The sequence below is a fragment of the Megascapheus bottae genome, chromosome 15, assembly GCF_031878675.1.
Source record: "Megascapheus bottae isolate mThoBot1 chromosome 15, mThoBot2.hap1, whole genome shotgun sequence".
NCBI lineage: Eukaryota > Metazoa > Chordata > Mammalia > Rodentia > Geomyidae > Megascapheus > Megascapheus bottae.
The window spans coordinates 25,239,524-25,264,451 of record NC_143523.1 but is presented as its reverse complement, the minus strand read 5'-3'; the positions used below and the strand labels follow the sequence as shown (position 1 = coordinate 25,264,451).

Genomic DNA, 24,928 nt, shown 5'->3' with positions numbered 1-24,928 from the left:
TTGTTAAAAATGAGAAGACTGGGCCGGGAGTTTGCCCTAGTGGTTAAAGTGCTTGCCTAGCATGCATGAAGACCCGGGTTCGATTCCTCGGTACCACATACATAGAAAAAAGCCAGAAGTGGTGCTGAGGCTCAAGTGGTAGAGCTCTAGCCTTGAGAAAGTCCAAGGACAGTGCTCAGGCCCTGAGCTCAAGCCCAGGACTGGCAAAATAAATAAATAAATAAATAAATAAATAAATAAATAAATAAATAAATAAATAAATAAATAAAATAAAAAAATAAAAATAAAAATGAGAAGACTTGCCGGGTGCCAGTGCCTCCCAGCTACTCAGGAGATTGAGATCTGAGGATTATGGTTCAAAGCCAGGGAAGGCACAAAAGTCTGTGAGACTCTTATCTCCAATTAACCACCAGAAAACTAGAAGTGGTACTATGCTTTAAGTAGTAGAGTGCTAGCCTTGAGCTGAAGAGCTCAGGGACAGTGCCCGGGGTGGGGAGGGGGGAGACTTTACAGCAAAAAAGTGCCAGGAGCAAATGACAGACTAAAAGGATCACTTACAGCCTGTTACCAGTGGCTCACACCTGAAATTCTAACTACTCAAGAGACTAAGCCAGCCTGGGTAGAAAAGTCCATGAGACTTTAATCTCCAATTAACCACCAAAACCCCAGAAGTGGAGCTGAGGCTCAAGTGGTAGAATGCTAAACACTGAACACTAAAGCACAAGCACTGTGCCCAGGCCTCGAGTTCAAGCTCCAGAATCAGTGCATGCACACGCATGTGTGAATGCACACATAAATGCACATGCACGCATGCATGCACATGCACACATGCACATACACACACACACACTCACACACACATACCCTTAGGACAAAAAATATCATGGAAATTGGTGAAATGGTACACAGCTGAGGCAGAGGCTAGAAGATTTCAAGTGTGAGGGCACCCAGAAGTATACCACAGAACCCTCTCAACAAAAGAAAATCGCTGGTACGATGGTGACACATGCCTATAAACCCAGCACTCCATACAGACAGAATCAGAAAGATTTCAGGTTCAAGACCAACTTGAGCTGTTTAACAACAACCTGTCTCAAAAATCCAAAGCCTGGCCAGGCATCAGCAGCTCAGAACTGTAATCCTGATTAACTGAGATCTAAAGGATAATGGTGGGAGACCAAGCCAGGCAGGCAAGGAAAGTTCAAACTACATCCTTGTAATAACTAATAAAAAGGATAAGGGATATGGCTCAAGTACTAGAGCACTAGCCTAGCAAGAGAGAAGCTGTGATTTTAAACCCCAATGCTACCAAAGGTGGGAGAAAACAAAACAGCAAACAAAGACCAGAATATGGAGTGCTTGCCTAGAACACACAAGACCCTGGGTTTGGTTACCAGTATCACTCCAGGGGGGAAAGAAAAAAAATTAAGGGCCTGGGAGTTTGGCCTACTGGTAAAGTGCTTGCCTAGCATGCATGAAGACTCGGGTTTGATTCCTCGGTACCACATACGTAGCAAAAAGCCAGAAGTGGTGCTGTGGCTCAAGTGGTAGAGCCCTAGCCTTGAGAAAATCCAGGGACAGTGTCCAAGCCCTGAGCCCAAGCCCAGGACTGGAAAAAAAAAAAAAGACAGATTTATCTTATTAAAGGGAGCAAAGACTGGCACCATCTTGAATGCGCTAAGAGCTCCCTTTCCCACTGTGGAAGGTCAACAATGGTAAAGCAGCCCAGCCATCTTTGTCCTTCTAGGGAGGGGCAACCTTATCCCCACCCCCCATGAGGTGGGATATCCGCTTGGTGGTGGGGGGGGGCTGCTTTGTGTGGAGACTTGCCCAATTCACCAGCCAACACCAACTAAAGAATAGGTAAATTCAAACACTAGGCTGTAACCCTATTGACTACCTGCATGTGGCTGGAGCTGAGTACATGGTCCCTCTGGGTATTTAATAATCACATCAGCCACCTATATCTGGCCAGGCTTGACTGCATGGTTTTTGCCCTTAAGTGAGAGCTGTTCGGGGTCACAGTGTCAGCTCCCAAGTCTGCACTGTGTCCTTGGCTGGTCAATTCACCATCTACTTCCCGAATAAACATTTTTATATGAGACTGTCTCTGTGTGGTGGACTCTGGTGGGATGTGGAATCCCCTCCCCTTGACCCCATAACAATCTTCTTCCTAGGATCTCAGATAAATTCAAAATATACAATAAAAATAGTTTAAGTTATACATGTGGATCAGAGGCTAGTCTACCATTCTGTAATGTGCATGCTTTGATTTCTTGGATCTGTAAGGTGAAAGAAGTTTAAAATCTAACTTAAAAGTATCCAGACCCTTGGCTGGGAGTTTGGCCTAGTGGTAGAGTGCTTGCCCAGCATGCACAAAGGCCTAGGTTCGATTCCTCAGTGCCACATACATACAAAAAAGCCGGAGTGGTGCTGAGGCTCAAGTGGTAGAGCTCTAGCCTTGAGAAAGTCCAAGGACAGTGCTCAGGCCCTGAGCTCAGGCCCAGGACTGACAAAAAAAAAAAAAAAAAAAAGTATACAGACCCTTTTCTGGAAGGGATTAACTGTTAGATGCTGCTGTGGTTTCAAGGTTATATGAATATCTCTTGAGGATGTTCTGTAGACTAAGAATCCAAGGATAGCATGGCTGGGAAGTGGGGGAACCATGAGGAGGCAGAGCCATGTAAGAGGTTCTTAGGATATTGTGGAATGCCTTTGGAAGGAATTGTGAGATGCTCACCCTTCTTTCTGACTTCTTTACCATTCCCACCCTCAGATGTTTCCATTATGATTTATCATCCTTACCAGGGACCAAACAAATACAACTGCCTAATCTTGGGCTTTAAACCTATAAAAATTATCACTCCATAAAGTCAGCTGCCTGAAGAAATTTGTTATAGTAATGTATGTTACCTTAATAATTCCATGTCTACAATAACAACTTTTCTTAATTATAATCAAATACCTCAAAATATAAATATACTATAGAAACTTACATTTCAATAAAGATTGAGCCAAAAGGTAAAATTCCTCCCAGGCAAACAATAACTGCAGGCTCCATAAACCTGGAAAATATTAAAATTAACAGTAAGCTTCCAATATGATTTTTATATTATATGTAAGTCCTAAGGACAAAAATCAACTGAAGGAACTTCTGTATGGTCTGCAACTATATCTACACACACACACACACACACACACACACACACACACACACACACACACACACACACACACACACACACACACAGAGCTTCTGGATGGAGACCTCAGTCCTGGCTGGTCAAGCAGAACAGTGGGAGCTCACACCCAGCCTGCAGGGAGACCCTGGATTCAGCACAGAGGAACCCGGCACTGTCCCTTCCAAAGGCAATAATAGAATTGACTCTCATAACTAGATCTGTGCACAATAACATTCTGAACACTAGTGAAGCTTGTTGCGTTGAAATAATTCTGATTCTGGATATGTTTCTGTTTTATAGCTATTTACAGTTTTTGTTCATTTGTTTGGATTCAAGCTTTGTTTGTTAATATGTATAATTTAGTATCATTGCACTCATGTAAATATGGAGTAAATATTGTAAACTAATTACTGGGATTGTGGGTGTTATAGGTATTTAGGACTGCGATTTTTTTAGTACTTTTTGTACTGTAAAATAACAGCTAATTTAAGCAGGAACAAGAGAATTAAGGGAGGCCTGTGCATTTTAAACACAAATGTGAAGCACTTGTACATAAGTACAAGTAAATACAAACTCCTTCTGAAATAAAATAGATCAGGTAAAATGTGAAAAAAAATCCATTTATTTTTACTGTGACACTTCTCTATAATGTCAATGAACTCCATAAGCATTTACTTTCAGAAAGCCAAAGAGAAGAAATTAAGAGTCTGAAGTAACTTTTCATAAACTGTGGGTTTTCCCTATTTCTTTGTTCACAATGTACTTCCTTTTCCAGTGAATTAAATAGTTAAGGTAGCATTATGATTTATAATAAAACCAAAGAAAGAATAAGAAATAAAATTCAGGGCCCAGACATGTGGCCTAGTGGTAGTGCTTGCCTGGCATGTACAAAACCGTGGGTTCGATTCCTTGTACCATATACACAAAAACCAGAAGTGGTGCTGTGGCTCAAGTGGTAGAGTGCTAACCTTAAGAAAGTTCACGGAGGGGCCGGGAGTTTGGCCTAGTTGTTAAAGTGCTTGCCCAGCATGCATGAAGACCCGGGTTCGAGTCCTCGGTACCACATACATAGAAAAAAGCCGGAAATGGTGCTGAGGCTCAAGTGGTAGAGCTCTAGCCTTGAGAAAATTCCAAGGACAGTGCTCAGGCCCTGAGCTCAAGCCCAGGACTGGCAAAAAAAAAAAAAAAAAGAAAGTTCACGGACAGTGAGTGCCTGGACCCTGAATTCAAGCCTCAGGACTGGCAAAAAACAACAACAAAAAAACCCAAAATTCAAACTTCACTCATTTACTCAACAGTTATTGATAACAGTAATTCCCCACTTGTACTGCCTTCTGAAAAATACCCTTTTCCCAGAAATACTGGCTGATATGTTCTTTAAAGCCTCCTGAGTCTCCACGGGAGAGATGGCCCCACTGCCTAGTGAACACCCTTTGCAGCACTTAGTACACAATGCAGTACTTTCTAGGTACCTATAGAATACTTTACTAGACACTAAAATGTCAGCAAGCACAAGCTAAAAATCTATGCATTCCCACTGCCAAGCACAGGAAAATAGCAAAGTATCTTTCAGATGAGTTAAGTGGAAAACTAAGAAGACAATCTAAGGAATTCAAAGCTATGAAAAAAAAAAAAAAGGAACTCTGGTCTAGTTCCCTTCTATAGTTAGCCAAGACCTACAGAAACTGAAAGTGATCTGTGTGAGATAGCATATTCAATGAAAGCCAGATCTGATATATAATTAAAAGTTTGATTCTCATGTAATTAAAAAAACAACAAGCCTAGGTGTTAGATGTGGTGGCTCATGCTTATTGTAATCCTAGCTACTTGGATGGTACAGACCCATGAGGATCATGGTTTGTGGCCAGCCCAGTCTCATAAATACATGCAAATTCTAAAGCTATATATGCTTTAAAAATTTCTTTATTGTGAGAAGCAATCATGTAAGATGTAGTATTCTCCTTACCATTTTTTCTCTGGTATAGGACGAGGCACAGCATTGACTCGACAAGGGAAGTTGGGCTGGCCTGACAGATTTCGGCCAAGAATTGTACCAACAAGATTTAAAGGAAGAATAACAAAAAAGCAAATGCAACAAACAGCCACCTGTAAATTGAAAATGTGTATGATTATCCACAGAACAGTAATATTAAAAAAAAAAGACGCCTAAAATGCCAACACAATTTGATCACAAAAGAAAATGCTTAAAAATTGTGTAAAACACTAGAGCCAGATGTGGTGGCTCACACCTGCAATCCTAGCTACTCAGGAGGTTGAGCTCTGAGGATCAAGGTTCAAAGCCAGCCTGGGCACTGGACCTGAGACTCTTATCTCCAATTAACCTCTAGAAAATGGGAAGTGGAGCTTGGCTCAAGGGTGGGGTGGTAGCTGAAGAGCCCAGGGACAGCACCCAGGCGAGTTCAAGCCCCATGACTCCCCCCCCCAAAAAAAACAAGAATATTAAGGGCTGGGAGCGTAGCCTAGTGATAAGAGAGCTAGGCTAACTCTCGGTACCACATACTAAGAAAAAGTTGGAAGTGGTGCTGTGGCTCAAGTGGCAGAGTAAAAAGCCTTGAGTAAAAAGTATCCAAGGATGGTGCCAAGACTCTGAGTTCAAGCTCCAGGACTGGCAAAAAAAAAAAAAAAAAGGGGGCCAGGAGTTTGGCCTAGTGGTTAAAGTGCTTGCCTAGCATGCACAAAGACCTGGGTTCGATTCCTCAGTACCACATACATAGCAAAAAGCCGGAAGTGGTGCTGAGGCTCAAGTGGTAGAGCTCTAGCCTTAAGAAAGTCCAAGGACAGTGCTCAGGCCCTGAGCTCAAGCCCAGGACTGGAAAAAAAAAAAAAGACAGATTTATCTTATTAAAGGGAGCAAAGACTGGCACCATCTTTGCAGCCCAGGACTGCAAAAAAAAAAAAAAAAAAAAAAAATACAAAGAATATTAAGAAAAAGCAAAAACAGTTTTGAAAAGAACTGATTTCAGTAAAACTTTTTTGAAAAAAAGAAAATGAAAAATGTAAATAATACAACAAAAAGCACCTATGATCAAAAACCTGCTCTTTACCCACAACCAGCACCACCAAAATAAACAAAATGTAATTCTGAGGACTGGGAGTTAGGCCTAGGAATAGAGTGCTTGCTTAGCATGCAGGAAGACCAGGGTTCAATTCCTCAGTACCACATTCATAAAGCTGGAAATGGTGCTGTGGCTCAAGTGATAGAGCACGAGCCTTGAGAAAACCTAAAACCCAAGGACAGTGCTCAGGCCCTGAGTTCATGCCCCAGGACTGGCAAAATAACTAAATAAATAAAATTTTTAAAAAGTAATTTTGAGTCAATTATTATGCAAAAGTCTTAAGAGTTTTACTCTAAGAAATCCTGACCCACAACACTGGTTCTGCTTCCCTTTGAATTCTTCTAAAATAGATGAGATAATGGGAATGTAAATGTTCTGTAAACTACAAAGCATGCTGCAAAAAATGTATCATCATCTACCCTTATAATTAATCTTTTTAGATCTCGCACATAATTTCAGCCAGATGAGACCTTTTTTTTTTTTTGATGTACAGTCTTCTGTCTTCCACAACTAATTTGCTCCCTGGTCTCATATCCTTTTGTCAACTTAATTAGAAAATCAGTATGTCTCTGAATTATTAATAATCATTTCAATAGGTTAGAGATAAGAATATCTACCATATGTCCCTAAAAAGCACAAATGTTATATAATACAGGTAATGTCCAAATACTTTAACTTTGTATTTAGTTAATATGTATCTGCTGAACTACTAGTTCAACCACATTTCCTTAAATTTGCTACTTTATTTATACCCTTTTGTTCTTCTAGTCTATTAAAACTTACCAAAAAGGGAAATGAAACAATTTCCCTTTAATGAATCCATACTGGCCCCAGATAGTCAATACTCTTGTCATTCATTTTGTGCTTTATCAATATCTAATTCTTGTCTTCGTGCATGCTAGGCAAGCACTCTACCACTAGGCCAAACTTCCGGCCCCCTTAGCACTATTTTTATATACCTTTACTGTTGGTTTAAGTTACATAACTTTGAGTATTCTGTATCCTTCCAGCCACCTTTTACACACTACTTTGTAATTTTGAGGTTTCGGGGTGGGGGGTTGTTGTTGTTGACCTCAGGGATTTGCACCTGCTATGAAACTACTGCACTACATAAGCCATGCCTCTAGTCCGTTTTAGTATACTTTGGGGGGTAGGGTCTTGATATTTTTTTTAAATTGTAATGTATAGAGGGTTACAGTTATATTCTTCAAATAGAAGGTGCATTACTTTTCACACACTGATACTCCCTCTCATGTTTTTGTCCCCATTTTCTACCCTCGAGTCTTGGTATTTTTGCCCAGGCTGACCTCAGATGATGATCCTCAAACCTATACCTGCTACATATCTAGAAGTACAGATATGTACCCCGACACCTGACTTGTTGAAACAGGGCCTAACTTCTACTCTAGGTTGACCTCAAACTGTGATCCTCTTGATCTGCCTACAGAGTAACTGAGATTACCTAAGTCATACTGCCTGACCCTGCTTTATAGTCTCTATCACCAACAAGTATCTATACAGTAAACCCGGTCTCTAATTGTTCCTCATTATTGTAATTTGTGATTACATGAATTTCATTTCTGAGAATCTCCAATTTTCAAGTTACTTTTCCAGTTATGGCCCAAGATGTGAGTCATGATAAAACATCTCCCTGAACATTTGTGAAATCTGATTTCAAAAGCCTATGGTGGGGCCAGGAACTTGGCCTAGTGGTTAAAGTGCTTGCCTAGCATGCACGAAGACCCGGGTTCGATTCCTTGCTACCACATATATAGAAAAAGTTGGAAGTGGTGCTGAGGCTCAAGTGGTAGAGCTCTAGCCTTGAGAAAGTCCAAGGACAGTGCTCAGGCCCTAAGCTCAAGCCCAGGACTGGCCAAAAAAAAAAAAAAAAAGCCTATGGTATATATCTAATTATGGTCAAGATCCCTTTCCAAACAAATACAGTAGTGATACTCAGTACACATTATGCTGAAAATGAACTATACAACTCATGGGTAGGAATGGGAGGGAAAAACTGGGAGAAAGCAAGGGAAGGGGTGATATTGAAGAGGTAACAGAAAGAAATGTAACTAACTTATGTAACTTCTCTGCATCACCTTGATAACAACAATAAAAAAATTAATTTTTTTGAAAAAAGGTATATTTCAGGCTGGGAGCATAGCCTAGTGGTAGAGGGATTGCCTAGCATGTATGAAGCCCTGGGTTTGATTCCTTGGTACCACATTAACAGAAAAAGCTGGAAGTGGTGCTATGGTTCAAGTGATAAAGTGCTAGCTTGAGAAAGCCCAAGGATAGTGCTCAGGCCCTGAGTTCAAGCCCTAGGATTTGCCCAAAACCCCCCCTAAAAAAAAGAAAAGATACCTCTCCAAATCTAAAACTGGCCTTAAGATACAGCATAGCTATTTAACATACTTCAAAAGGTTCCTAATTCCTAAACTAAAAAGTACTGACAATTCAGTGAAAGTCTATTCAATATATCCAAAAAATTGGAATTGCAAACCAATTAGATACCTGAAAATTCTCTGAAACCATTTTACACTCCTGTGTAAAAGAGACTAAGTAAGACTAAGACTCAGAAAAAGACGTACACTGTAGTTGCAATTCTATCACTTACTGCCTACATGACCTTGCTCAAGCTATTCAGTGTCTTACATGCAACTTGGATGTACTTGTATATGTATACATAAGTACACAACAGTGCACAGTGCACTTCAAGACTAAAGGCTAGTTTGGATCTAAAATTCTGTTTCTGGCAAAAAAATAAATGAAGAGTTGGGAGTTTGTGAGTTAACAATGTAAAGTTCTACTATATCTCTGTTCTACTTTTAATATATTTAAATATATTTCAAAGTCTGTGAACATTTCTAAAATTTAAAAGGATTTTTAATACTTGTACCAATATGTATTATTAATATAATGCTTAATGAAGTTCTACAATGCCTGAAATTCTAAAAATAGCATGCTAATAAAAAAAATGGAGACAGCTTCTTCCTACCACTGCATTCACTTCACTTCAAAACACGTTTCTTACTACACCATTATTCTCTCTACAGTATATTCACCAGTTTCTGCCATTTCTGATAAAAAGCTATAGTGTGCTTTCTTTTGCCTTACATATAGTCAGCTTCTCATTATCCACTCACAGATTTAGGCAAAAAGGGAGTTCAATGCCTTTAAATTTTAGCCAAAATTTCATGTATCCCAACAATAATATTTTTCTCATCATCTAACTTTCTAGGATTAAGGACTGGCTAAAACTATCAGAAGGCTTAAAAAAAAAAGTATTCTGGAGAGGCAGCAGACCTCATATTAAAATGTCTATAAGGAATATTCAAGCAACCTACCATTGTTCCAAAAGGAATGGCTCTTGAGGCGTGGTAATAAATGGCTATAAAGTTGATGAAGAAGGCAGTGCCACACACCATAGCCGGGATAAGAAATGCCCCAATAAACATCTGCTTTATCCATCTCCTTCCTGAAAAACAAAGGAAATTATAATAACCAGAGACAGACAAACATCATCAATGTCCAAATATAATTATCTAGTTTCAAATTATTTATTTATAAGTTTAATATAAAGATTGTGAAATCTAGTAACTGTCAAATCAATAGCTAATAAAGACTAGTCCAGTTCTTCAAGTTCCAGAGTATCTATCCTTAGCTTCAAGGCTATATCCTAGCTTCCAAGTGAGTACAAGGAGGATAGGTGAACACCTTCAGCTCCATACAGATCCAAGTCTGAGAAGTGAAACATTCTTGATTCAATGAGCTGGCCTCTCCATTAACCCCTACATTTTAACTCTACACTTTAGTGACCATCGCAACAAAATTACCAGGATACAATCAGATCTCCTTAGGGCACTATCAGTCAGAAGATGTTCTTAATAATGTGAAAATTTCATACTACAGACCTGAGATTAAATGCTTTCTCCTCCCCCCCCGCCCCCCGTGTGTGTGTGTGTGTGTGTGTGTGTGTGTGTGTGTGTGTGTGTGTGTGTGTGTGTGTGTGTGTGTGAATTCAAGGCCTAGGTACTGTCTTTGAGCTTTCTGGCTTATGGCTAGTGTTCTACTACTTGAACTACAGTTACAGACTTTGAGTAGATAATCAGAAATAAGAGTTTTACAGGAATTCCTGTACATGCTAGTTATACAACAATCCTCAAATCTCAGCTCCTGAGTAGCTAGGATGACAGGTGTGAGCCAAGCTGCTTTCAATTTTTTTTTTTTTTTGCCTGTCCTGGGCTTGGCCTCAGGGCTTGAACACTGTTCTTGGACTTTCTCAAGGCTAGCACTCAGCACCACTTCCAGCTTTTTGCTATGTATGTGGTACCGAGGAATCGAACCTGGGTCTTTGTGCATGCTAGGCAAGCACTCTACCACTAGGCCAAACTCCCAGCCCCTGCTTTCAATTTTTAAAAGTGAAGAAAAGAAATATAAAGCTGACTATTCTTAACTGTTAATCAAGAAAAAAAAAAGCAAATTTATGTCCAAACTTGAATAATTTCCTGTGTAAATGTTTTCGTTGTGAAGACACTTTTGAGAGTCACAGACAAAATTTTAGCCTAGTTACTTTAGACATCCATGTTTCTTTAGGATATAGTCCTACATGATAGGACAGAGGAGAATCTACAGACTGAACACCTAAGTAAAACTGTTAGGAATCCAGAATGATAGGCCTGTAGACAATCCAAAGAATTCCCTAAACTAAAGGTACTGACCCAGAAAAGCAATGGCAACCAGGATATCCTTATGGAATTTTAAGTGATCATATGCTCTCATTTCTTATAACCTATACATCTGTACAGTCTACCAAAAAAAAGCAAGATTCCCTAATGCTCACAATGCTTGCACAAGGCTAGAAAAATCATACTACAAACTCTCTGTCCTTGGGAATACAAAGTCTTTCAACAACCCTGTATTCATAAACTTTGAGCATTTTTCTGACCCAAATTATTAATATAGGAAAAACAAAGATCCCTCAATGCTAGCACAGAAAGATATATCAAAGGGAAGCAGCCTTTATCATCTGTGTTCTCCCCATCACATTTAGGTTATAGTAGAGAAGAGCAAGAGGTATTTAAAATAAAATGCTCTCTACAAAGAGGTTTTTTTTTTTTTTGGCCAGTCCTGGGCTTGAGCTCAGGGCCTGAGCACTGTCCTTGGACTTTCTCAAGGCTAGAGCTCAACCACTTGAGCCTCAGCACCACTTTCGGCTTTTTTCTATATGTGGTACCGAGGAATCGAACCCGGGTCTTCATGCATGCTAGGCAAGCACTTTTAACCATTAGGCCAAACTCCCAGCCCTCTACAAAGAGATTTTGATACTGATTTGATTTTTTAAATCTCACAGCTTACTTTCCTATTCTCTTCTCACTGTCCAGAAGCTTTACCTATAAGTCATTTAGCATGCCTTTAAATTCATCTATAAAGCTATACTCTTTGTAAAGGCCTCACATAGTACACACCTAGGGAGCCAGGCATCTCAAAGCAACATAATATCAATAATTTAAATGTGTTCTTCTAGATGTTCCTTGGGGTTAATTTCACAATGAAGACAATCTGCCAATTATTAAGTGTGTGTGTGTGTGTGTGTGTGTGCACGCGTGCTGGTCCTAGGACTTGAATTCAGGGCCTAGATGCTGTCCCTGAGCTTTTGTGCTCATGGCTAGTGTTCTACTACTTGAACCACAGTTCCATTACAGGATATAAAATGCAAAGGTTCTATAAAGACAAGCTAGAGCATGTAATAGGTTTGATGGAGGTTACAGAAATGGCTTTAATAAAGAACTTTATAATGCTAGTTTACCCATTTTAAATTCCAAATGCTTCACAGTTAAAAAAAAATATCTTTAATTAAAATGATTATGATAACTCCTGAGTTACCTCCTTGTCTAGCATACAGACTTCCTCCAAAATAACCATTCACTGGAGATGTAGCAGCATAGACAAATATGGCTGTACTGAGCATTGACCCCCTCCTAAAATGGCAAAAGAAACACATGAAAAATTAAAAGACAATGTAAATAAAGAAAAACATCATATAGCCTGTTCCCTTAGCTATTAATTTCAAAGATATATCTAACATACAAAAAATATACCCAGGACTACAAAAGACCTCCAACATTTTTTCCTGTATCTTCAGTCAAAACAAGAGTAATAGTTTTTGGCAACAATATTAGAAGCTAGAAGCAAAATCGTTCTGTAATCTGTGCACCAATCCCATCATATGCAACAAACTTTTCTTAACCTGATTCAATGTTTAATATTCTTGCCTGCCACCAGAAATAAAAGAGGAATGGGATAATGATATTAAACATTTCTATTAGAGGGATGGAGGGAGAAGGCAAGTCTCAAGTTATAGAGTGCTTGCCTAGCAAACACTAACGTTCTGAGCTCAAACTCCAGAACTCTCCCAGCCCCCCCAACAAATCCAAACATATAAAAGGGCAACCTCTCTGTACAATACCTTAAGTATAATAAAAATTGTTTAAAAACTACTATTATTTTAAATGGTTTAACACTGAAAGTTTCCTTACCTTGATTCCTTTATTTTGTTAAAGAACATTTAAAAATATATATATAGGGTGGCCAGCAGCATAGCCTAGCATGCATGAAGCCCTGGGCTCCATTCCTTGGTACCACATACTCAGAGAAGGCCAGAAGTAGTGCTGTGGTTCAAGTGGCAGAGCACTAGCCTTGAGCAAAAAGTCCAAGGATAGTGCCTAGGCCCTGAGTTCAAGCCCCCTATGGACCCACCAAAAAAAAAAAAAAAGAAAGCTCCCAACCCCATTTTTGCTTATATGTAAAAACTAGCCCTAAAATAATGATGATGATGACAATATTAACAGGACATGAATGTAAAAGGGAGGACCTGACAGAGGAAATTATTGGGAGGGGAGACAGAGAAAGGACAGAGTGATGAAGGGGGAACATAAAGTAATATATAACGTATACATATATACATTTATGAAGCTAGAATAATGAAGTCTAGTAAGTCTGTATAAAAAAGGTGGCGAGAAGAAAGAGGAGTTAAGACTATAATACAATGGGGACCATGTCATGAGAAAGGGTATCAATGTTTGTGACGTAATGCACCTTCTATCTGGTGAATATAATGTAACCCTTCTATTAATTACAATAAAAAAATGTTAAAAAAATATAATACAGAAGGTAAAATTGATCAAAGTCCATTGTGTGTACCTATAGAATTATCAGAGAAACCCTTTAATGCAATTACTTTTCTCAAATAAAAAAGAAAATAAAAAAGCTGCTTTCAGTGTAGGTTCACTCTAACACCACAAGTTCCTAGTATCAGCACCAAGCCTGATACCAAAAAGCTGCCCACTTCTGAGTGCTGGTGGCTCAGCCTATAATCCTAGCTACTCAGGAAGCTAAGATCTGAGGACTGTGGTTCCAAGCCAGTCCAGCACAAAATTCCTCATGAGACTCTTGTCCCCAATAAACAAAAACAAGCCAGAAATGTCGCTGTGGCTCAAATAATAGAGAGCTAGCCTTGAGCACAAAGAAGTTCAGAAATGGTACCTGGGCTGAGTTCAAGTCTTAAGACTGGGGAAAAAAAGAAAGAAAGAAAGAAAGAAAAGAAAGGCTACCCATGTGTCTAAGAGTACAAAATGATTGTCAAGTATATGTTTGATGGTGCCAGAGACATTCCAGTAAATGAAGTTACATCATCTGTCACAGTTCGAAAAATCACATATATTCCTTATTATTCATAAATACTCTATAGGTATCTTACTCCCAGGCCCTAAATGAGCCATTTTCATCTACACTGAAGACAGCACTGAGGCAGCCTCCAAGCCCTGAGACTAAAGGGGAATCCACTAAGCAACTGCTTTGCCTTGCTGCTGCTGCACTACTCTCCACAAAAATCTCTCCAAATGCTCCAGAGTTAATATCTCACACAAACAGGCATCTGTGATCTGTCTACCCTTTATCATCATGTACAGTATTTTTTGTTTGTTCCTATCCTGTATATAATTAGCAGTTTTGATGTAAATGAGAAGTACTAATTTAGTTACTGTGAAATTCTGATGTTTCTTATAAAGATCTCATTGAGTTATCAACTTTCCCCCCAAAAAATGCCTGTTTGATTTTTAACCATTCTGGATTGAAAGGAACCTCTGCTTATCTCTTTATTCAAACACAGCTATTATATTCAACCATAAGTTCAGTAAAGTTTTAACATGTACAGTGAAATACACTTCTACTTATAGCTGATAGCTACTGCTCCCTATTTATCTGTAATGACATTTATGGTATTGAGATTCTAAATAAATAAGCAAACATTTAATTAGAATCAATTTGTAACATATTAGTAATAAAGAAACTAAAAAAAGAAAAACCAAAAAGGTAGTAGTTAAATACAAGCACTTACTCTGTATATAAATCTTCTATCATTGCAACAATAATAACAATGAGAGACACTGCAAATATCTGACACCCAGAACCAATGAGAGAGGAAAATATCAGTGGGTGACTTGATGGTCTAAATACATCTCCATGCACCTGCTTCCATCCATATTCATCTCCTAGGTCTCTATCCTGTATTTAAGTATATGCAACACATACAGAGAAAAGAAAACCAGTCAGAAACAAATCAAAACAGAAAAATAAAGTTTCTCTTTCTCCAAATGTATACCTTTTTAAGAACACTCTAAACACTCCAAAAAGACATTTCAAAGTTAAAATAATGTCTGCTTTGATAACTTAGAACATTATCTTACTTGGACATTATCTCACTTGGGTGAACATTTTCATATTTTGCTGAAAAAATATTAATATAGTTGATGCTATCTACTTTTCATGACCCCTTCCTTCCCCCTCTCTTCTTTTCCTTTCTTCTAATTTATTATATCAAGTTTATATCATAGAAATTGCATTTAAAAGCTTTGTGCATACTAAGCAAATATTCTATCACTGAGCCACACCCCGAACAAAGTTTCATTTTTTAAGAAATGAGTTTTACTGAGTGACGACGGCTATGCCTGTAATCCTAACCACTCAGGAGGCTAAGACCTGAGGATCATGGTTTGAAGCAAGCCCAGGCAAGAAAGTCCATGAGATTCCTATTTCCAATTAACTACCAAAAAGGAGGGTTTGGGGGAAGGGATTAAAGCTGTGGCTCAAGTGGCAGAGTGCTGGCCTTGAGCAGAAAATGGTCAAAACCAATGTCCTGAGTTCAAGCTCTAGGATAGACACAAAAAGAAAGGGAGAGGGAGAGGGAGAGAAGGAAGAGGGAGGGAGGGTTAGAGGGACGAGGAGGAGGAAGAGGGAGGGAGGTTAGATGGAGGGAGGGGGGAGAGAGAAAAACAGACAAGCGAGACAGAAAGAAACAGAAATGAATCTCACTAGCATGTCATATAGTATTTGAATTTCTGAACTCAAGTAATCTTCCTATCTTCCTGCCTCATTTTCTTGAGTAGCTGGAACTAGAGACCTGAATCACTGCACATCACTTTAGACCTTTTTTAAATATTCTAAAATCTAACCTGGTCTCATGGACTTTTAATATAAAAACTGTGATTTACATTTCACCACTGTTTTTACTAAATGTAGTGCAAAATGTGTTCTCACCATGTCATCCATCTCTTCTTCTTTACTGTACCGGGCATAATCTTTTCTTAAAGTTCTCATTAAAATCATTGAAACTAAGCCCACTAAGAAGATCACCATCATGAAGGAGTTAAAAATTGAAAACCAATGGATCTAAAATAACAGAAAATAATGTTACATGAAATATCAGTTACAAAATTTACAGGCTTGACAATTTAATACTACTAAGGAAGAAAGTCTTTTACAAACTCTTACATAAATATCTAAACTTATGACACCCTGGAAATGGTCTTCTTTACAATAAACTTCTATATATTCAAACTGACCATAATTTAGCCATATGACATATGCTATTCAACGTCACAAGAGAAAAGCATAGGAGTAAAAAGCAAACAGGCCTGTATGTTTTAAGCCCAGTGCTGTCAATTTCTATGTGGCTTTGTTATCTGAAAAATGAGAAAAAATGGTACATAAACTATAGCATTGTGAATGGTAAAAAAAAAAAAAAACCAGTATAAAATAAATGTTAATTCTCTTTCTCTAACTGAGCAACAATCTTAAAACCTTCAAAAACACTAAACTAAAACCAACACAAGCTATCAGACTAAAGATACCTTCGTGACCCTACTGGCTGCTATACTCTAGCACCCTCTAGTGGCATTAATCCTAATGCTGCACTTAGAATTGCTTCTGAGCTCTAGACTACATTTAGAGCTGAACAAGGAATGGCATCAACAATGCTGTCTTGTACAAAAGGTCACCTATTGTGTTCCAAACACTGACTAGATGCTTCAGGAACACTATCAAAGTGAAACTGCCCCATGACTCCACGAGGAATCGTGATCCTTGCTCTAATACTAAGGAAAGAAAGCTGAAGAACTCAGTCATTTGATAAGCAGCAGAGCCTGAGCTAGATTCATCTTTTAGCCACTGAATTAAAAGATCACTACTACACTTATGCAGACCTCCTCCCATTCCCTCCCGCCTACTTCTGGAAAGCACTATATTCTCTCCTGTTTCTCTACACTGCACTCCTCACTGACCTAATCAATGCATGAATGCAATGCTTTTGCCAGATCTTAAAAGCGGCTGGCTCAAGTAGCAGAGAACCTGCCCAGTGAACATAAAGCAACAGGATATTGGATCAAGCCAGACATAGTAGTCCACAATGACCTATAATCCTACCTCCTCGGGCCAAGATTGGAGTGTTTAAGGTTCGATCCAGGTTGGCCAAAATGTTCACTAAACATCATTTCATGCAATAAAAAGCTGAACAAAGTGGCAAGGACCTATCATCCTCCCAGCAACATGGGAAGCATAAATAGAAGGATTATAGGCCAGGCTAGGCTAGACCAAAAGGGAGACCCTATCTCAAAAACAGCTAAAGCAAAAAGAATTGAAGGTGTAGATCAAATGGTGGACAGCCTGCCTAGCAAGCAAGCCATCAATACCTCCAAAACAAACAAAAGAGATCAAAAAAGAGGGAATTCAGGAAGAAACTCTAAAAAATGATATATTCCATTGTCTTGTGGTCTTTTTATCTCTATACTTCAAAAACTAACCAAGATAAAAACCTATCTTTTGCTATAAGAAAGCAAAACCAGCTAGGAGCTAGTGGCTTATACACTTGTAATCCTATCTACTCAGGAGGCTGAGATTTGAGGACTGCCAGACTGGGCAGGAAAGTATGAGATGAAACTGGCTTGGAGCAGTAAAGAGCTCAGGGGCAGCTCCCAGGCCCCACTACTGACAAAAAGAAAAAGAAAAGCCGGGCACTGATGGCTCACACCTGTAATTCTAGCTACTCAGGAGGCTGAGATGTGAGGATCGAGATTCAAAGCCAGCCCAGGCACTAAAGACCTGGAGACTCTTATCTCCAATTAACCACTAGAAAACCAGAAGTAGCGCTGTGGCTTACGTGGTAGAGCACCAGCCTTGGGCTGAAGAGCTCAGAGACAGTGCCCAGGCCCAAAGTTGAAGCCCCACAACTGACCCCCTGCCCAAAAAATCTAATATTACCTAGTCTTTCATATATCTTGGCGGGGATAAGGATTGTCAAAGTATTTCTCCACATTCTGATGTTTCTATGTAAGGATTTCTCTAGCCAAAACTGTTTTTACTCATTCAGTCATTTATTCCTATTCAAGTAAAAGCTTCATGAAAGTAAGGCCTACATAGTGAAACCTGTAGTAGTAGCTCAGCATGGAGTATGTCAGAGCTGAGTGTCAGTAGTAAAAAGCCTATTTAATGCTGAATATAAGCCATATATTCCAATATGAGCACCAGTAGTAATTAAATGGACATGCTGGCTTCCTACACATTATATTCCTTCATGTGTATTTCTTAACTGGTTTAAACCACAGGATGAAGAAAAGGCTTTTGGTTGATCCTCTAAAACAACCTATCAACTTTCACTCTATGACTCCCAAGTTCACACCTGAAATCACCATTAATAAAATCATAAATTCTTACTACAATGTCTTACAGAGAGCAAATACTCAATGTTTATGAAGTGGATTTGCATGCATATACAACGTCTTAAAATATACAATTTACCTACCCTATGTTGAAAAAAAGACGGATCAAGATATTTGTCAAATCGATCTTCAAATTTCACATCTGACTTTTTCCATTTGACCTAAAAGAAATAAATTTCACTTGAAACTCAAGACTAGTAAACAAATTAGTAAGCTGGTGTCAAAACTCAAAGTAAGCAAAAGCAGCTCAGGGACAGCATCTGGGCCTCAATTTTAAGCCCCAAGACCAGCATCCAAAAAAAAAAAAAATCCTTAAGCAAAATGGTGAAACATTACTGACAATATGAACAATTTAAACAAGTATTGAAAAAAAAACTAAGCAACTTTCTTAAATTTCTTCTTTGCGTAGAAGTAAAAGTTATACCTTCCCTTAGAGGAATCGTTGTTTTTGAAGATTATTTACTGTTGTGGCCTTGCATTCTCTTAATAAATATGCCGAGAATTAAATTAACACAAATGTTAAACCACAAGTGTTTAAACCAACTAAAGAATTTAGACATCTTTATCTCAGCACCTGGATGCTGTCCCTGAGCTAATTTTGCTCAAGGCTAGAACTCTACCATTAGAGCCATAGCTCAGGCATTTTGGTGGTTAATTGCAGGCAAGAGTCTCGTGAACTTTCCTGCCAGGCTGACTTTAATTCACAACCCCTAGATCTCAGCCACTTGAGTAGCTATAATTGCAGGCATGAGCCAACAGTGCCCAAAATTTTTACCTTTAAATTGCATTACTTTTATTACAACTATAAAATTTTTATGTAAGCATAAAAATTATGTTTATCATGCACACAAAGCATTAAAAACTCTCAAAACTAACTCACTCCATTGAGACCTGGAAAGTAACCAGCCAAGTGAGAAGCTACCAATATAGGATTTTTCTCTCCTTTCCACTTGACAGATGCTAAAGAGTTCTAGAGTTCTTACTCTACAGGAATAATGATTCCAGTAGATAAACTATAGCTATCCAGCAACTTTTTCTATAGTTCTATTTCTATGATAAATTATAAAATGAGAGAAACAACATGAACTACTACAACCTAAAAATATAACCATAAAAATACCTGGCTGAGGTGGGGAGTTTGGCTTAGCATGCATGAAGACGTGGGTTCTATTCCTCGGTACCACATACATAGAAAAGGCTGAAGTGGTGCTGTGGCTCAAGTGGTAGAGCTCTAGCTTTGAGAAAGCCCAAGGACAGTACTTAGGCCTTGAGCTCAAGCCCAAGACTGTCTCTCTCCCCCACCCCCCCAAAAAATACCTGGCTGGGTTAGAAGTAACTTTGCTAGAACAAATGGCAAATAGTATATGCTCAACAAATACACAACTGGTATCTCACACTATGTAGACTTGAAGTGTATCTTTCCCATTTTGAGGATGCTTATATTGAGAAAGTAGTTTTAATATTATGCTATGGAATCCAATTTTAAGCTACATTTTCATTTACTAAAGCTCAAAAACACAATCACAAATACGTCCTACATACAGGTATTCTAACACTTACTGAATATGACATCTGTATTTTTGTATTTGGAACCAGTTTCACCTTCCCTTCACTAGTTAGGTTAACATCAACAATTCTATTTCCATTAAAACCAATTTCAAGTTTTTTGTAGGTCCAAAGATAATAATCTTCTCCATTTTCATCTGCTTCACCAACAATACCTACAAAAGAAAAAATACTTTATAATATTTAGTATCTAAACATCCTAGAAGACAAAAGCTTGCTGAATTTCTTTTCCATAAATAAAAGTAACAATAACTTACTATCTTTGTTGTTAGAACAAAGCAAATATGTTTCTATTTAGTAACACACACCAGATACCATGACTACTTGAGTAGTTAGTTCAGCTAAACTATACACTAACTTGATCCCAAGTTCATGTTTTGTCATTACTATCACTTTCTTTGCAATAATTACCACCTGTATGCACAGATTCCCTAACATCTCAAATTTCAGGGAAGCGCTTTGTCAACATCTGTCAAAGTTCCTGAACTATCAGTGATCAAACTAAACTAAAACTAAGTTTTCTCAAGGCCTAGAAAGGTTATTAATTCTCTAACAACCTACATTCTAGCCAATCTTAAAAAGACCATTACATGTAAATACAAACATACACTCTGTGTGCATGCATGTGTGTGCGTGTGTGTATGAAAAATTCACTAAAACCTAAAATGCTTCCTCTTTTTATCTTAAGTACTGTATCAGTCTCTGGAAGTCATCAAAATGAAGGATCAAAACGGTAATGAGTCAATATTTTTAGATGATCATTTTGACACTAGATTTGGTATCAAAAAGGCAAGATGTGGGCTGGGAGTTTGGCCTAGTGGTAGAGTGCTTGCCTAGCATGCATGAAGACCTGGGTTCGATTCCTCGGTACCACATATATAGAAAAAAGCTGGAAATGGTGCTGAGGCTCAAGTGGTAGAATTCTAGCCTTGAGAAAGTCCAAGGACAGTGCTCAGGCCCTGAGCCCAAGCCCAGGACTGGCAAAAAAAAAAAAAAAAAGGCAAGATGTGAACAATGTGAGACAACAGCTGGTAGCAGATGATTCATATTTTATGTCCTCAAATGGTCAGCTATTTGTCAAATGTTCCCTATCCAAATCTATACACTTCCCAAAGCTTTAAACTCTCTAGAAATCATCAGGACATCCCTCTTTGGTCAATGCATCTGCATCCCAGTGAAGTATTAGGGAGAAAAATATGATTTTTTTTAATTTGCCAGTCATGGGGCTTGAACTCTGGGCCTGAACGCTATCCCTGATCTCTTCAGCTCATGGCTATCCCCCCACCCCTTAAGCCACAGAACCACTTCTGGTTTTCTAGTGGTTAATTGGAGGTTAAGAGTCTCACAGTCTTTAGTGCCCGGGCTGACTTGATCCTTGATCCTCAGAACTCAGCCTCCTGAGTAGCTAGGATTTACAGGCATGAGCTACCATGCCCGGCAGAAAATATAATTTCTAATAAAGGATTATTTGCTTATTAACCAAGGGGATTATTGCTAATTGGTACAAACTGAGATAGTTTTATTTCATTTGGAAATAAAGATAATGAAACTTCTAATAATTAGTTTCACAAAGTAAAAGATACAATTATACCAAATGAGAAGCTTTTCTCCAAGAGGCTTTACCCCAAGGAACGTCAGATTGGAATTTCTTTCTGATAAGATTCTTTGAGGCTCAGACATTCTGTAATACTCAAAAGTATCTCTTAAATATGGTAGATCATGAAATCCCAAGGCTAAAAGAAGGTATATTTTAAGATAAGATGACCAGTATCAACGCTACTAAAGAGGAACACAGTAATGACTAGGAGAACACAAAGCAAAACAAAAACAAACACAAATCACCCAACTATGCATCTAGGTAAGAAACCCATAGCAATAGAAAAAAGGAGGGAAGAACCTATTGTCTAACTAAAAAATGCAATTTATGTCAAGGGCTAGTTATCTCTCACCTGTAATCCTAGCTACTCAGGAGGATAAGAACTAAGGATCAGGGTGTAAAGCCAGCCCAGCGAGGAAAGTTTGGGACTCTTATCTCTAATAAACTAACCCCTCAAAAAAGCCAGAAGTAGAGCTGTGGCTCAAGCGGTAGCGCACCAGTCATAAGCAAAAGAAGCTTAGGGACAGCACCCAGGCCCATGGACATGTGCAGAAAATGAAGCTTAGCCTAATGGGTTCTCTTGAACCACAAGCTGAACTGTAAGCTCAGCAATCTCTAGTGAATACTTAGCACATCCTTCTGATACCAGAGGCCTACATTGCTATAACACTAATTACAATCAAATTGGAGAGTGAGGAGGATTAAATCAGACTCAACTATGAAAAATCATAGCTTACTCACCAATTGCCCACATAGGTTGAATAATAGCAGCAATAATCTATAACCCATCAGCTACAATTTGTAGAAATATGACCGATAACATAGTAATAGTGATGCATAAAATCTCTTTAAATTAACTTTCTTAGCTGGGCACAGCAGCTCACTCCTGTAATCCTAGCTACTAAGGAGGCTGAGATCAGAGGATCGAAGTTCAAAGCCAGCCCCGGGCACTAAGGACCATGAGACTCTTACTTATCTCCAATTAACTACTAGAAAGCCAGAAGTGGTGCTGAGGCTCAAAGGTGTAGGGCAGTAGCCTTCAGTTGAGGAGCTCAGGGACAATGCCCAGGCCCTGAGGTCAGGAGGTGGCCATGAGCTGAAGAGCTCAGGAACAACACCTAGGCCCTAAGTTCAAGCTCCACCATCCACCAAAAAAAGAAAAAAAAAGCTTTCTTGTAAATTTTATCTTAGTGTAGTGATAAACTGATGTATTATGTTCAGCTCATAATTTGGGGCTCCTGAATATATAGTATAGTCATCTAACAATTTTAAGAATAGTAAAAAGAAATAGAAATGCATCCAGAGGCTATATATATATGTATAAACATGAGTGTGATAGTTGCTTATGTTTTGCATTTTAAATAATTTAATCAAGTCCAATACAACTGATTTTTGGATTATGCATAAGTCTTTATTAATTGTGCATTTATCGTCTCCATTAGTATAGGTAAATAAGAGCGAAAGTACTTTTTGGGTGTGTGCTGGTACTAGTACTTAAACTCAGGGTTTAGTCATATTGCTCAGCTTTTTCAATTTTTTGCTAACAGGTGGTACTACACCACTACATGAACTGCACTTCTAGTTACATAAAAATATTTAAATATTTCCAGACACCAGTGGCTTTTGCCTGGAATCCTACCTATAAAGGAGACTGAGATCTGAGGATCATGGTTCAAGCCTGTGAAATCTGATTTCCAAATAACTAAGTACCTGAAATCTGATTTCCAATTAACTAAGTACCAATAAAGCCAGAAATGGAGCTAGCACTCAAATGGTAGAGTGCTAGTCTAGAAGACAAAAGCTCAGGGACCTTGCCCTGGTCCTCAGTTCAAGCACTATGACTGGCATTTGAAATAAAAAAAAAAAAAAAAAATCGGCTGGGCACCAGTGGTTCACATCTATAATCTGAGCTACTCAGGAGGGTAAGACCTGAGAATCTTGGTTCAAAGCCAGCCCAAGCATGAAAGTCTGTGAGACTCTTATCTCCAACCACCAGAAAAAAACAGAAGTGGCACTGTGGCTCAAAGTGGTAGAGTGCTAATGTTGAGCTGAAGAGCTCAGGGACAGCTCCCAGGCCCAGAATTCAAGCCCCAGGACACACGGACACACAGACACAGACACAGACACACACTGGGCCGGGAGCATAGCCTAGTGGTAGAGTGCTCACCTAGCATGCATGAAGCCCTGGGTGTCATTCCTGGGTACCACATACATAGAAAAAGCCAGAAGTGGTGTTGTGGCTCAGATAGCAGAGTGCTAGCTTTGAACAAAAAATGTCCAAGGACAGTGCCCAGGCCCCGAGTTCAAGCCCCAGGACTGGAAAAAAATTTAAATTTAAATATTAGAAGTTTCAGAAAGTAACACAAGCACTAGAACAACAAGTTATTCAAGAAATCACCAAGCCAGTTACTGAGGGCTCATACCTATAATCCCAAACTACTGATGAAGTTGAGAATAGAGGATCATGGTTTCAATTAACCAGCAAAAAGCTGGAGGTGTGGCTCATGTGGTAGAATGCCAGGTTTGAGCAAAACAATGGAGTAACAAGCCTCAGCACCAGAACCAAAAAAAAAAAAAAAAAAAAAAAGCAAGGAAAAAAACAACCCCATCACACCCAAAACCATATACTACCACATGTGAAAACTTTGGAGGTGGCACTGTGGCTCAAGGACAGCATCCAGGTCCTGAGTTCAAATCCCACAACTAACCAAAAAGAAAAGATGCTGACTTAGGCAGCACATATACTAAAACTGAAACAATCCAGAAGAGCATGGTCCCTGCCCAAGGACATCACGCAAATTCATGAAATGTTCCATATTTTTAAACTCCAAGAAATGGAAATGAGAGATTGCTTTTTGTTGTAGCTGTTCTCACTGTCCTTTCCTTTTCTCTTGTCTGTTAATTTGTCTTTGGGAGGGGGGAGCACAGAAAAGATAGGACAAAGGGTAAACAAATACAGTGATACTCACTAGACACTATGTAGAAAATGAACTATACAACGTGTGGGTTAGAGGTGGAAGGGAAAAACTGGGAGTGAAGGAAGGGGTGACATGGTTCAAAAGAAATGTACTCATTATCTGACTTACATAACTGTAACCGCTTTGTATATCACTTCTACAATAACTATACACAAACACACATTTTTTTGGGGGGGGAAGGAGGGGTGATCATAGGGCTTGAACTCTGGGCCTAGGTGCTGTCCTTGAGCTCTTCAACTCAAGGCTAGTGCGCTACCACTTGAACCACAGCACCATTTCTGGTTTTTCTGGTGGTTAATTGGTAATAAGAGTTTCATGGACTTTTGTGCCGAAGTGTGCTTTGAACTGTCATCTTAGCTACTTAGGAGGCTGAAATCTGAGGATCACTGTTCAAAGCCAGCCCAGGCAGGAAAGGGAAAGTCCATGAGACTTATCACCAATTAGCCACCAGAAAACTGGGAGTAGAACTGTGGCTTAA

General features: G+C 38.9%; 1 protein-coding gene and 1 non-coding gene across 2 annotated transcripts in view; one reads left to right on the top strand and one right to left on the bottom strand.

Annotated features, from left to right (window-relative positions):
• The window catches only part of Tm9sf3 (transmembrane 9 superfamily member 3), a 48,399-nt gene that overhangs the window by 7,542 nt on the left and 15,929 nt on the right, over positions 1-24,928 (bottom strand). Inside the window, exons 4-11 of the mRNA XM_090346160.1 lie at positions 19,870-20,030; positions 18,393-18,470; positions 15,854-15,985; positions 14,655-14,821; positions 12,143-12,237; positions 9,604-9,734; positions 5,149-5,288; positions 2,997-3,065 (exon numbers count right to left, since the gene is read on the bottom strand). Coding sequence (XP_090202286.1) covers positions 2,997-3,065; positions 5,149-5,288; positions 9,604-9,734; positions 12,143-12,237; positions 14,655-14,821; positions 15,854-15,985; positions 18,393-18,470; positions 19,870-20,030 — 973 coding nt within the window. The remainder of the gene's footprint in view (positions 1-2,996; positions 3,066-5,148; positions 5,289-9,603; positions 9,735-12,142; positions 12,238-14,654; positions 14,822-15,853; positions 15,986-18,392; positions 18,471-19,869; positions 20,031-24,928) is intronic.
• On the top strand, positions 24,193-24,294 carry LOC150054010 (U6 spliceosomal RNA). Its single transcript, XR_016537972.1, has one exon. It is a non-coding gene; the product is annotated as a U6 spliceosomal RNA (small nuclear RNA).